This window comes from Durotheca rogersii, assembly GCF_024521655.1.
Source record: "Durotheca rogersii strain YMJ 92031201 chromosome Unknown GGS23scaffold_2, whole genome shotgun sequence".
Classification (NCBI taxonomy): Eukaryota; Fungi; Ascomycota; class Sordariomycetes; order Xylariales; family Xylariaceae; genus Durotheca; species Durotheca rogersii.
In genome coordinates this window covers 369,744-382,909 of record NW_026251233.1, presented here as the reverse complement: position 1 = coordinate 382,909, position 13,166 = coordinate 369,744, and the positions used below count along the sequence as shown (strand labels likewise).

Genomic DNA, 13,166 nt, shown 5'->3' with positions numbered 1-13,166 from the left:
AGCTTGCTCCTACTCGCGCACGTACCTACGTCCCGGGTCGCCCTCACGTGCTCCTCCTCCTCTCCTCCCCTCCTACCAGCCCAGCCTCGGCGCGCTCGCCCCCTAATCCTTCTTCCGCTGGCCGTAGGACCTGGTGACGTAGTCGCCGTCCTTGACGATGAGGTCCTCGGGCCGGTAGTCGTGGCGGCCCGACAGGTAGCTGTCGAGGATGGCCTTGGTGCCGGCGGCGTACCGCTTCTGCGCGTCGATCGACGTGCCCGACATGTGCGGCACCATCGCGTTGCCGCCGCCGAACGGGTTCTTGGCGTACCGCAGCGGGTGGTCCTGCGGCGCCGGCTGCGGGAACCACACGTCACCGCCGTATCCCCGGAGGTGGCCCGACTTGAGCGCCTCCGCCACGTCCTCCTTCACCACGATCGCGCCACGCGCCGTGTTCACAAGCCACGAGCCTGTCGTTGGCGAGAAGCGCGCCGGTCAGTTCAGTCTCCCAAGAAAGAAACAAGCGCTAGGGTGACGAGTCATGGACGGTGTGGGCATGTGGGTAGGTATGCACGCGTATATATACATATACCACACACACACACATATATATATGTGTGTGTGTACGTATGCGTGTGCCTGTGTGTGTTCATGTGTGCACACACGCATGCATGCGTATGTACGTGTATGTATGTACGTGATCGATGAGGGGGGGGGGGCCGATGTATGGGTGGGTTGTATACATGCACACATGTATCATAGGAGGTAGGCAGGCAAGGTCAGGTAGGTCAGAGCTGGCAACTCACCAGGCTTCATCTTTGCGATGAGTTCCTTGTTGAACAGGCCGCGCGTCTTCTCGTGCAGCGGGCAGTTGATGGTGACGACGTCCGACTGGGCGAGCAGCTCCTCGAGCGTGTCGACCCGTCGGCAGCCGATCTCCTTCTCGGCGTCCGGGTGCAGGGGCTGGTAGTCGTAGTAGAGCAGCTCCTTGCAGTCGAAGGGCTTGAGGCGACGTAGCACGCGCTCGCCGATGCGGCCGACGGCGACGGTGCCGACGACCTTGCCCTCGAGGTCGTACTCGTCCTTGGCCGCCGCGGCCACCTCCCACTCGCCCGCCTGGATCATCTCGTGCGCCGGCACGAAGTTACGCACCAGCACCAGGATCGTCATGACCACGTGCTCTGCTACCGACACCACGTTTGAGCCGGTCACCTCGGCGACAGTGATACCGCCGTTGGTCTTGTTAGCCGCGTTGAGGTCGACATGATCCGAGCCGATGCCGGCCGTGACGGCGAGCTTCAGCTTCTTAGCCTTGGCTAGCCGCTCAGCAGTCAGGTAGCCGGGGTGGAAGCTATCGTCACGTTAGTCTCTCCAGCCGGGGCTAGCAGCAGGCGGTAGTTGGAGTAGAAGCAGCGGTAGTGGTGGTAGCGGCGGTGATATAGTGGTACTCCTTAGTCTTGGTTTCCTCCTCTCTCCTCTCGCCCCCTCACCTCCTCGCTCCCACTTGAGCCTAATAGGATCTTTTGGTTACATTGCTAAGAAGAGGGAGGGCCGGACGGGATGTGAGGCGTAGCAGAATGGGGCCACACATACGGAGTAGTAATGATGATCTCAGCATCGACGAGTTCCTTGTCGAAGGTGGAGTCCTCGCCCTCCTTGTCGGAGGTGGTGACGAGGGTGTGGCCTTGGTCCTCGAGCCACTTTCGGATGCCCAGCTCGTTCTCCGTCGTTCCCAGCAGCTCGGGAACCTATAATTGGGCAGAAGAGAAGGATCCGTTAGTCCATGCCGGAAGAAAAAAAAGGGATAGTCGTGTGAGCGTGAATCGCGACGTGCCCCCAATACCCCACACGATCTGCTTCCCCCCCAAAAATCCCTTTCCCCCCTCTCCTTTTCTTTCCGCTCTTCACATCTGCCGCACACGTACAGCTACCAGATCCAGACCATTGCATGCCCGCTTCAACCAATTGCGTCCCAGGCCGCTCGCATTGGATGGCTAACCTGCATATACCGAGAACCCAGCCTCTGCGGGGGAGACGGCAGAGCCAGAGGCAGAAGAAGAGGATACAGGACAGCAGTGAAGGCAGCAAATCAAGTTGGAAATCGCGGGGAGAAGCCCGAGAACCCTTCGTAACTTACGTCTTTGGCGTGCTGGCCACCGTCGTAGAGGACGAGCAGAACCTTAACCTGTTGACGATATAGCAGTTAGCAGGCGTGCCAAAGCGGGGGAACTTGCGGTGTACGAAGGCGAGTCGAACAGAAGCGCAGATCACCACCGCCCCCCCGGATAGCGCCCGGGCTTGCGTATGACGTCAGACCGGCGCGTGGCGGCCAGCCAGGCCGCGCATTCACTACCAACAGAGCGAACTATCGTAATGATAGACAAGGCCGTCTGGTCTGCGTCGGGGGGAGAAGAGGGCAGGTAGCAGGAAGGGGATGCGGCGAGCGAGTCATACCATTTTGAAGTTGGCTAGATGGTAATGCCTAATCAGCCTAATCAGGCGCGTGTGTGTATGGGATGACGAGGATGAGGAAGGACTAGGTGTCGGCTATGATGGCAATCCGGGACGACGAATCACTCTAGGTTCACTAGAAGACGACCGGGAGCACTTTACCACGCGAGTATGAGAGCAAGATGATCGGGGAGAAACACAGACGGAGGAGAAGAGCTACAATGGCGGGGATATTCGACCATTTATGGATCGAGCCCAGCCCCCGCGCGCAGGACAAAGGTCAGACGGCAGAACCGTAACGGCATCTTTCGCCCGTGGTAGTTCGACAAAGCGCACGCACAAGCAGCTCGGGGAGCGGGAGGGGTCGTAGACACAGTCGGGGAATGTCTTAGCTGCAGTCTCGGACACGCAGAGCTAACCAGAGGCAGATGAGAGTCCGCCCATTGACCAATGATCTTCGGTGCGCCGTCGTGTTTGCCGGCCTCTTCGGTGTAGCTGCTTGTATGAGCGGCGCGAGGCGACGGCTAGGGGGAGGGGGGGGCGTTTAACGCCATCGTCCAAGCGATGCTTCGTCCCCATCCGCGGTTGGAGGGAGGGGCGGAGAGACAGAGGCGGCCGGCCATGTCGGTCGGCTGGGATGAGGGGGAGTAGCATCTGGACGCAGGTTAAGCCACGCCGGAAGCGATAATTAGTAGCCAGCATCCCTCCCTCTCGCATTTCCCGAGCGTGTATCACCCCGGGCCTCGTAGATGGGACGGGCTTGTCTTACCCGCCTGTGCCATCTCCCGAACCTTGGGCTTCAGGGGGACTCGGAAGCCCGCCGGACACGCTCGGAGATGTTTCGGTAAGCGTCCCAGGCCTTTGATACCCCTCGCCCCGGTGGAGTAGACTAGCCCAAGACGCCGCCCACACAGGTCGACGATCGTCAGCCGAGAGTTATCTGATGATCCACATACGATCAAGCCGAGAGGGTCTGGCTGTATAAGTACCGACCGGGGGGAGGAGGGGGAGGACGAGGAGACGAAAAAAAAGGCAGAGAGGAGGAAGATTCTTGGAAAAACGCTCTTCTGATACGAGTGCCTCCCTGGCGCTGTGCTGACTGACTACCAACTACATGCAAGCCTCCACGCCAACGACAAGAACGTATGTGTATACGTGTCCACTAGTTCGATGGAGAGAGCCTTGCGAGAACCCCTTGTTTCCCAAGTGCTGCGGGGAAAGCTCGTCGACCGGTTGGAGATGGAGGCACACGGACAGCCTGCCAAGATAACAAAGGCGAGACGGCAACCAGGAACAATAGCATCGGTGCTGGCTATTGGTCCGGCCATGTCAACTAGGTAATGAAAGGCAATATGTAGAGGTCCACGCCTGCGCCGTCCCGGCATCAATCCTGTAGACTTCGCGGCAGTTTTTCCTGCTCCAGACCCCAAGCGCAACACGGAACCGGAAGTGCTGTGGTAGATGTGGACAGCAAGGTGTGGATGCACGCGAAGAGTGGTATCCGTCTCCCTGTCTGCCTGTCTCTGTCGCGGAATCTCGGTATAGAGCGGCCCTCTCATCCACGGGGTTAGTTATTTGCCCGCATGAGGAAACGGCTTACTGTTGCATCAGAGTTTCTGGGTGAGCTCATGTGCGCGTAGCCTTAGAGCTTTGGGATTCCTCCGACGTAGCCACTCACTAACCCACCCGCCTTCGATGGATACTCCGTCTGATCACGTTCCCGAGAAACACCGAGTTCGACATATAGATACGTGTAGGTCATAATTTGCGATGATTCGCGTCGACCTCCAAAACAGCCTCGTGCCGGCAAGCATGTGCCGCCAGTCTACTTGATTTCGTCCTCGTTGCCCGTTGCCCGGGCTGCCGCTTGTCTCGTCCCCTCTCCTTCCACCCACGCACGCTCGTACATACAGATGTAGGGTTATGTTTTATCGTCACATTTCCAACCCCATCCCATTTACAAAGTCACGAATACCGCGGCAACCATAGCGATGGCCAGGAGCATTCCGCTTGCTGTCTGCGCCGCGCCTGCTGTGGGAATCAGCGGAGTCTGAGTCGGTGTTGTGCCCGAGCCATTTCCCGTGGTGTTATTAGCGGTTCCCCCAGAGCCATTGCCGGTGCCAGTGGAAGAATTGGACGATACTGGGCCCGGGTTCGTCACGTTGAAAAAATTGCCAGCCAGCACCTTATCCGCCAGTCCAGCTTCCGTCAGCACAGCCAGCGTATCGAAGCCTCTACGAGTCGAGGCGGCGTTTTGGAGAACAGCTAGGTTCTCGTCTGTAGCGGCAGACGTATTTACTAATATCTCCGTGTATCGATGGGATAGCGGTATTCTGGCCGGGGGCGACGGCCCAATGTATGGCGCGAACGCTGCCTGTCCTTGCGGAGTTTGGAATAGGAAAGCCGTCGTGGACCCCGTAGTCGTGTTTATCGCTGTCGACGTCGAGCTCTGCGTAAGGCCAGTCTGTAACCAGTGGAGCAGCGTTCCTGTCTGGGGAGGAGTGTCCGTCGGGATGTCGAGGTCAATCATCAGCACGGCGAACGACGTTCCCTGCACCCGGCTCTGCGTTCCGATTCTAGGTGTCGCCTGGGTCACTTCACTGACTGTTAACAACAAGATGTTCCAGCTAGGTATAAGGTAGCTCGCGCATCGATGGCTCACCCTCTCTTGCTAGGACGTTTCCCCCATTTGCGACAACATTTCCGAAAGAGACGAGCAGGTTAGATACGGCTGCAGGCTCAAAACCTTGCGACGTAACGGCCAGCACCGCCGACGCCCCTATTAATATGACCAGAGATTCACACCGCATCTTGAAAGAAAGAAAAAAAGGAGTTAAAAACTACCACTGCGCAGATTGACCAGCAATTGCGAGAAAAAGAAGCAGACGAAGAGAAGGATAAATATTAGGACGAAGGTGAAATGATTCGAAATGACTACAAGCAGAGAAGCTACGAGGAAGATATAGTTCCCGACATATTTGAATGTGTCCTGGGCATCGACCGCCTCACGGCATTCTCGGCGACTAGATCGTGTTATGGCAACCGAACCTAGTTACTGAATATGAGATGAGACAGGGGAGGCGCGGATCTGCGACAGCAACCCCACGGACCTAGACACGGCCCATCCGCCGATGGCAGAAGAAGACACGAGAGGTGGATGTCTCCCCTTCCCCGAGTTTGCCGTTGGCTTGGTAGTCATAAAGAAAGACGAGGGTTCGCGCAAGTGATGCGGTTGACGTTTTCAACCGGAGATCTGCCTGTCGCGATGCTCACGCCCAGCATGAGGGAAGCCAACCACAGCTGACCCTGCTCTGTTGAGAACCGTTGGGCGACGATCTCTGCTACCCCGAGTCGCATCTGGAAACGCCTCGGCGAGAGATCCCCGACGCAGAGATTCGTCATCGCGCTGCGTGTCTTGTGGGTATTAATAGTATCGCCGGGATCGAAAGCTAGCGCATACCGTTACTAGCAGTCTCACGTTTACCGGGATCTTCCACAAGTGCCGGGTGCGTTGACATCAGAGGAGTGCGCGTGCCTCTCCCAGCGGAAGCTGGCGAGAAGAAGAGGCGAAAGAGGGAGATGAGAGGTTGTTGGGACGAAGAAGAAGAAGGGAAAGAAGGAGAGGAGAGAGAGCAGTGCCAAGTTGGCCATTTGATCGCGCAATAGTTATCTGCGCGGATAACTGCATATTACCTACCTATATGTTCAGACGCGGTAATAGACACGGTGTAAGGCGATATCATGCACTTGTCCGGGGTCGGTTGCGTACCCATAATCCGTCGACTCCGGCATACCTCAATAAATCCACAGGCCGTCCCTCCCGTCTTCTCTTCATCCCTCTCCATCCCCCTTCTCTGCCAACGGATTTTACCTACCTGCCCAACTGCAGGGCAGACCAGACCCCTTATGGCTCTTGGTCAACTGAACCCTTGACTACGCGTGAGGACATTTGAGGGCATTTTCGGCGCGACACGCTGCTAGGAGATTCTACGACCGTTCCAAGGGGCGCATCACATCCATTCCTCGACGGAGTCCGTCATCTCGTGAGCGCAAGTGAAATTCATCATACGGAGGACTAAATACAATAAGGTACGGTATATGCCGGCGCCCTTCCCCCGTCTACCGATCGAAGCGATCCCTGCCGTATACCAGCCGATTCGTCGGTGGGAAGAGGAAGGGCTTTTCTTTCCCGAGGAGGGGGGGCTTGGCTTTCTCCTCACGCGGAGTTAACGATCGTCAGTATTCCATTTCTTCATTCTCTCCCCCGTTGTAGCTCTATCTCTACCCTTGATTCCGGCCCAGCGGCAGCGGAGGAAAGGACGAGCCCCATCTCTAGTAGGCTTGGACGGCCTCCTTCAGCTCGGTCACGCCGACGACGGGGCTGGGCGCGTCCTTGGTGGGCTGGACCGACTCTTCCTCCTCCTCCGTCATGCCGCCGAGGATCATGGAGCTCGGGGCGAGGGCCTGAATCTCGGGCGGGCTCGTGAAGGCGAAGAACTTCTCGTCGTGCCACTGGCCGGCCGTGATGTAGCGGCCCTCGCTGTCGGTGAACCACGTGTCGTTCTCGGCGCGCAGGAAGTACGCGATCGAGTAGCGGTGCTCCTCGGGGTTCAGCGGCACCACGCGGTGGATGCAGGACTGCATCGTGTGTCCGCTCGCGAACCGCAGCGAGTCGCCCACGTTGATGACCGCGCACCCGTCCTTGGGCTCAACGAAGCCAAACTCCTTCGCGCCCGGTGGCCGCACCTGGAGGCCCCACTGCTCGGCGAAGAGCAGCGTTAGCGAGCTGATGTCCGTGTGCTTCTGGTGGCCGATGTTCTTGGCCGTCGGCTCCGACGGGATGTAGTGCATCATCGCTAACGTGCTGGTAGACGGCCGGTCGTTGCGGTGCAGGTTCTCGAACCGGGCGGCGCCCGTGAGCCCCAGGCCCGTCGACAGCGCAGCCAGGATCGTCTTTGTGGCGATGTTGGCACCGGCTATGGCGTTCTCCAGCACCTTCATGTCGGGGCTGTTCTTGATGACCGCCGGTAGGTGAGGGCTGTCCTTCTGGATCTCGTCTCGAGAAACCTGCACGGCGGGGGGGATAACGGTGAGCGCAGTTCTTCCGGTACCATGCGTCGAGATCTTACCTTGATCATCTCGTATCCGTCCTTGGTATTCTCGAGGACTCCAGTTCGGGAGCCGATGGGCTCGTAGCTATTTCGCGCCTGTGTTAACAACAAGTCTTCTCGCTACTGGTCTCCTCCCTGTCCCACTCACCCTAGGTGCGGAGCAACAAGCCCAAACTCGTTCTTAGCCTCCAGAGGTGCATCAAAGAAACGGTACATGAGCTTCAACGTCTCCTGCTGGTCTTCGAGCAGCCTGCGGCCGTCGATATTTCGCAGGTCCAGGTAAAAGTATCCCTCGTCCTGGCAGGAGCGGACGAGCTTCTCGATCTCGGCTGGCTCCTGGGAGAGCAGCTTCGAGAAGTCGATGATCTCCATCGGGTAGACCGGGACCTTCTTCCCGTTCCACTCCACCGTCTGGGGAACTTCGGTTGAGATGCCCATGATGGATAGGCGTACTTGCTGCTCGATACGAGGGTGTTGGGGGGAGGGTTCCGGTTTTCTTTATCTGGGTGTTGCCTAGCTGATGTCGATGCGAGAAACTCCCTCGTCCTCTCGCTCATCGACTCGCGGACTCTTCTACTTTATAGACCAGTGACGAAGACGAAGACGCTATCCTATCGGAGCACTATCCTCCATCTGCTTCGGGGAATCGAATGCAACTTTCCCCTCCCCCGCGTTGCCTTTTATCCACCTACATTTCCCAGATGTCGCATATTTACTCGCCCTCCTCCGCGATGTACCAGTGGACCGGACCATATTCTGGGGACGTGGGCTTTGACACCACTTCTTGGCATCTTATCGCTATCGAAAAGGGTATGAACCCCTAATCTCCAAGTTTAACCGGTGACGCGTGTGCCTGGATCGGCGGCTGGGTGCGACCTCCGCACCCTATCCTTCTCTGCAGATTCCAGGTCCCTGCTCGAATATCTATCACGCCCAGTCGGGTTTTCAGGAGATGCCAGGAGGCGACATCTATATTAAACGTGGTGCCAAGGACGGCAGATATCTATCCTGGATGTTCGGGTGTGTAGGGGCGCCTCCTCTTGCATGGGCTTTTGGCGACAATCTCAAGTTTGCCTATCCAGCCATCTCCGCATTCCTGGGCCCCTATCTACGGGCTTTTGATGCTGAAGTCGGTGAGGTCTTCGTCGAGGGTGTCTAAGGTGCCATGAATACGGCACGATCATCAACTTCCCGTCCCCCTCAGCTGATCATCCTGATCAATCGTACAAGGTGCTATATAGGATATTCATGCTTACAGGTTCTAGACTTCTCATGGGAATCTACGAGACGAGAAGGAGATCGGGTATAAACAGGCACATGTTATCTTAAGTCCGAAACTAGGTGACAACCGCGGCTAGACATGGGTTGAATAACAATGACTTATATCCGTCTTCGAAGGGGAGTGTCTATAGTAAGTGTTGGTCTCAGCTGTGATTACATTAGTTTCCTTTTTGGACTCTTACCCTGCCACGCGGATCGTAGAATACACAGAATACCGTCAGAGCCGGGGAAATCAGGTACTTGTTACGTGGCTTCATAGGGCTCCTACAGAAAATATCATACGATCCAGGTTGTTGATAAATGCCTTTTGGTTGGTCGAGTTTGAGGCTATATTTTAGTAAGCTAAACAAAATAGGACCCCTTCTATGTATCAACACCTTTCGACGATTTTCTTTTCAGACTTCTAAACTGGTTACGGGGACGAGTCAGTCTCTGCTAAAAACCTGGCCAAATTGTACAAGCTGTTCGTTTGCTTGCTCCAGTATTAGAAAACACGTGCTTACCCCATCCCTGACTCTTAGCTTAGTCTGTCATATGAAACAAATGAGAGGGAGGGAGGTAGAAGGGCCTTCAAGTCAACTCGTCTTGTACTTCTGTAGACTTAGACTACGACATATCATCGCCTGTGCCAGCTAATAAACGTATGCTGAACGAAGGAACGGCGGCCAGCGTGCGTATCCTAATACCTCTTGCTGAAGATAACACAAGCATCGAACCAACTTCGGAAGATGAAGTATCCGATCTTCCCCTTGGCTTTCCTAGCCCAACAGGAGCTCTTCCGGCACCACCTTCGCGAAGTCTGCCTAATATGACCATGTACCCGTTTATCGAATCACACAACAACCCATCCTACCTACTAGAAAATACACAACAACCTAGGACTTAGCCGCGGATCACCGAAAGACATAGCGAAGCGAAGGCCAGAGTCACCAAAAAGGCAGTGAGCTAGCATAAGTTGCAGTCAAGCAAAAGGCAAGTCCTATACTCTTCGTTTTTATCAGAATCGTCCGGCCCTCTCCATCTATGTCGAAGCGAGATGCGGCATCGGGTATCACGCACCCGCCCTTCTCTCGGCCTTTCTTCGTCCGTCCCGTCTTACACAACGACACACGAGGGAACAGCAACATACGCGAGCAGCAATAACACCAGGAGGCATAACTAGAAGGACGAACAGTCACGACAATATCGAGAAGGGAAAAAAGCAAGGAAGAATAGTAAGAATAATAATAGGCGCCCCGAGTCGTGATTAAAAGCCTACTATCGTAATAATAATAACAGGATAAGAAGAAGCTTCGCGCCGTGCGTCGACGGGGTTTCGGGGGGGGAATAATGTACGTATGCGTCATTTAGACTGTTAAAGAATAGCGTTCAAAAAAAAAAAAAAAGGTATCCTCTTCTCTCCCTCCTATCCCCCCCCCTTTTCTTTCTGCGCCTTTACTCTCCTCCCAGTAGTCAGTAGCCAGTAGCCATCGTGGCACCCTCATGCTCCCCTCCATGCCCGCCGCTTAATATAAAGCCTCGCCCTCTGATAAGAACGCCCCTCCTTGCTTTTTACCGAACGTAACAGGTATATATATCTTTTTTCTCATGGCTTTTTTTTGTGTTTCCGTTTGGGTAATCTAGCTGAGGTTCAGGACCGTGGGCCCGGCCACGGTGATGTCGTCGGTCAGGACGCCGGTGATGGGCGCGGCGCTGGTGAGGGTGACGTAGACGGTGCCGGCGAGGTTGTGGGGGAGGGCGCAGGTGCCGGCGGCAGCATCAAAAGGTGCGAAGGCGGTGCCGCCGGTCGCGGCCGAGTTGGTGAAGCCGCAGTGGGTGGCGCCGGCGGCGGCGTCGCTCTGGAACTGGAGGACGGTGCCGGCGGCGAGCGCGGACACGCCGGCGGCGGGCGCGGGGCTGACGAGCGCCAGCGTCGGGAACGCCGTCAGCACGAGGTTCGACCCGGCCGGGCACGACGTGATGAAGGGCGCGGCGAGCGAGAAGATGGCCTTGGGCCCCAGCGGCGTGTCGAACGGCGACGGCGACGCGGCCGCGCCCGTCGCGACGCGGATGAACGACTGGTGCCGCGCCTCCACCGTCAGGATCGACCCCGCCGTGCCCAGGATCCCGCCGTCCGACACCAGCGGCGCCGCGCCCAGGTACGCCGACACGCCGACGCTCTCGAGGATCGCCGCCGTCGCCACCATGCCCGCCGCGTCGGTGAACCCGAAGTTGTACTCGCACGGCTGCACCGGCTGCACGCCCGCCTGCGCGATCGCACTCTGCAGCAGCCCCACGTGCGTCAGCTCGCTCGACCCGATGCCCTTCAGGTCTGCCAGCTGCACGTCGTTGAGCCCGAGCGCGCGGAACTGGTCGTCGCCGAACAGCGCGAAGCCCTGCTGGTAGAAGGTCGCCTCGAGCCACTCGAGCGTCAGCGCACTGGGAGAATATTCGGTTAGCGATCCCCCGCCTATATATGCGCGTCTCCGTTGAGGGTGTCCACCCAGGTAGGCACTTACAATTGCAGGATATCAACATCCGCGAGACCGAGAGCGGCGGCCGCCGCGTTTTGGCGCTTGGCCAGGTTGTAGATGTGGGTTTGTTTCGGCGTCAGCTTCGGTAGGGCCGGCAGGGCGGAGGCCACGGCCGCCAGTCCGACAACAACTCCTACGGTCTTCGTGATGGAAGGCATCTTGGTGGTCTGATTAGATCTGAGAGAGTGGATCTTCGTCTGGGTATCTTCTCGTCGTGTTCTTCTTCTATATGTATCGTCCGGGTCCGGGTATCGACAGATGGTACAGACAGCGGATGGGGATATATATCGTGACCGGGAACGGAACGTCGGTTGAATTAAATAAAAAAACGAAACCAAGACCAGTCTGGCTGTTCTCTTCTAAATGTCCCGCTGGGGTTATTACTACACGAATTAAAGGCCGGGAGAACGAAAATGGAAAAGAGAGTGAAAGGACGTTGATCCCGCGGGAAGCAGACCAGCGCTTGAAGTTCGGAGTTGGACACGAAATAGTTGGTTAACGGGATGGGAAGGGAAAGGAAAGAGAGAACCGAGATGGCGGGAGACAACGCTTCATTAAAACCAAGTTGCCATCTGGCCGCAGATTATGAGGTGATAGGCATGCGGGTCACGGAAAGAAGGCAGGCCGGCGGTAGGCAGGGCGATCCTCTGCATCGGGCTGCACCCCCTCGAGGCTCCTTGTCAATAGGACCGGCGGTTCTCATTTGCTACATACTACGTAGGGAGGGTACCCATCTTTTCCCACGAGCTTCCGACTCCGAGAATCAAGGGGGGGGTCACCCAACACACTCCCGGGCAATCTAGATTGCATAGCACGCTCGGGATCTGTTAGGGACAAGGCCCTAGGGATGTGGGGGAGAGGAAAGGAAGAGGAGGGGGGGGGAGGGAGGGATGAGATGAGGGAGGAGGAGGAAGAGGAGGAAACGAAACAAAGATAGAAGAGGAAGAGCTTGACTCGGCCCAATGAGAGCCGGGTTCATCATCCACCAGAGGTCAAAAGGCCGTTAAGGTTAGGATGAAAGCTGCTCTCTACTGCCCTTGGGGAGGGGGGAGACGGGGGGCTCGGATCGCCGCTCATTCGGTTAAGGAGAGGATTTGGGGCCAAGAGCCGCCGAGGAGAGGACTAGGGGTCGAAGACCGGGGGAGAGGACCGGAAGAGGCAGTACTTGCGGCGTGGTACTGAGCATTGCGTAGCTGTCAGTTTGTCGCGGGAACGCGCTGAGGGAAAAGGGGGCTTGACGCACGGGGTTTCGACGGCTCGTCGAAGCCAAGTCTGCCTCAGATGCGGTTTCAGCTAACGGACAGCCCGCCAGCCGAGCTCTGAAACTGGAGACTGAGTGATGCCGGTTGATTCGTCGATAGCCATGTTCCCGCTCCTGAACTAGCTGTTAATAGTCAGCAGTCGTCAATAGGAGCGCTGGCGGCACTGCGTCGGAGTAGTAATCGAGGGATGCAGGTCAGCCGGGACGGATCTTTAAGCTTGGATGACGATGAGGCACCGGCGCAAATGCTGCGACGCAGCTTGGCGATACCAAGTCAAATCCGCGCTCTGTTTCTCTTTTCGGGTCTCTCTCTTCTTCTCTCTCCGTACGTGTGTCTTTAGATGCATATCTGTATAGTATGCGTTATCAGTTGCAGGCGTGTGTATTTGCATATACACACTCTCCCGCTCCATTCCTACCGAATCGGTCTCTCGCCAGTCTCTCCTCGCCTGCACGTCTACATCTGCCAAACATGTCGCCTCACACGGATTATAGATAGATAGATATATATATATATATATATATACGTGCACATGTAGGTTAACTCCTTCGAGATGGATCGCCCAGGAA

The 13,166-nt window shown here is 56.7% G+C and overlaps 3 protein-coding genes across 3 annotated transcripts; all 3 read right to left on the bottom strand.

Annotated features, from left to right (window-relative positions):
• Nucleotides 1–2: 2 nt before the first annotated feature.
• Nucleotides 3–2,640, bottom strand: GGS23DRAFT_165448 (glyoxylate/hydroxypyruvate reductase). Its single transcript, XM_051511490.1, has 5 exons — nucleotides 2,434–2,640; nucleotides 2,117–2,164; nucleotides 1,573–1,727; nucleotides 786–1,330; nucleotides 3–449 (listed from the first exon to the last, which is right to left on the bottom strand). Exons 1-5 carry the CDS (start codon nucleotides 2,434–2,436, stop codon nucleotides 103–105), a joined length of 1,098 nt encoding a protein of 365 aa, XP_051375902.1. The 5' UTR covers nucleotides 2,437–2,640; the 3' UTR covers nucleotides 3–102.
• A 3,932-nt stretch (nucleotides 2,641–6,572) lies between these two features.
• On the bottom strand, nucleotides 6,573–8,085 carry GGS23DRAFT_165416 (Clavaminate synthase-like protein). Its single transcript, XM_051511489.1, has 3 exons — nucleotides 7,690–8,085; nucleotides 7,560–7,626; nucleotides 6,573–7,497 (listed from the first exon to the last, which is right to left on the bottom strand). The coding sequence occupies exons 1-3, from the start codon at nucleotides 7,977–7,979 to the stop codon at nucleotides 6,763–6,765; spliced, it is 1,092 nt and encodes a 363-aa protein (XP_051375901.1). The 5' UTR covers nucleotides 7,980–8,085; the 3' UTR covers nucleotides 6,573–6,762.
• A 2,219-nt stretch (nucleotides 8,086–10,304) lies between these two features.
• On the bottom strand, nucleotides 10,305–11,665 carry GGS23DRAFT_165351 (ferritin-like domain-containing protein). The gene is made up of 2 exons (XM_051511488.1): nucleotides 11,321–11,665; nucleotides 10,305–11,240 (listed from the first exon to the last, which is right to left on the bottom strand). The coding sequence occupies exons 1-2, from the start codon at nucleotides 11,491–11,493 to the stop codon at nucleotides 10,442–10,444; spliced, it is 972 nt and encodes a 323-aa protein (XP_051375900.1). The 5' UTR covers nucleotides 11,494–11,665; the 3' UTR covers nucleotides 10,305–10,441.
• Nucleotides 11,666–13,166: the final 1,501 nt, after the last annotated feature.

Excerpts from the sequence above, each read along its gene's own strand:
- GGS23DRAFT_165351 (XM_051511488.1), bottom strand. The coding sequence starts at position 11,493 with ATGCCTTCCATCACGAAGACCGTAGGAGTTGTTGTCGGACTGGCGGCC. Across the intron at positions 11,241-11,320 it reads GATGTTGATATCCTGCAATT|TGCGCTGACGCTCGAGTGGC; the intron begins GTAAGTGCCTAC and ends ATATTCTCCCAG.
- GGS23DRAFT_165448 (XM_051511490.1), bottom strand. Across the intron at positions 1,728-2,116 it reads GTGGCCAGCACGCCAAAGAC|GTTCCCGAGCTGCTGGGAAC; the intron begins GTAAGTTACGAA and ends GCCCAATTATAG. Across the intron at positions 450-785 it reads CATCGCAAAGATGAAGCCTG|GCTCGTGGCTTGTGAACACG; the intron begins GTGAGTTGCCAG and ends CGCCAACGACAG.
- GGS23DRAFT_165416 (XM_051511489.1), bottom strand. The coding sequence starts at position 7,979 with ATGGGCATCTCAACCGAAGTTCCCCAGACGGTGGAGTGGAACGGGAAG. Across the intron at positions 7,627-7,689 it reads CTTGTTGCTCCGCACCTAGG|CTACGAGCCCATCGGCTCCC; the intron begins GTGAGTGGGACA and ends GGCGCGAAATAG. Across the intron at positions 7,498-7,559 it reads ACGGATACGAGATGATCAAG|GTTTCTCGAGACGAGATCCA; the intron begins GTAAGATCTCGA and ends CCCGCCGTGCAG.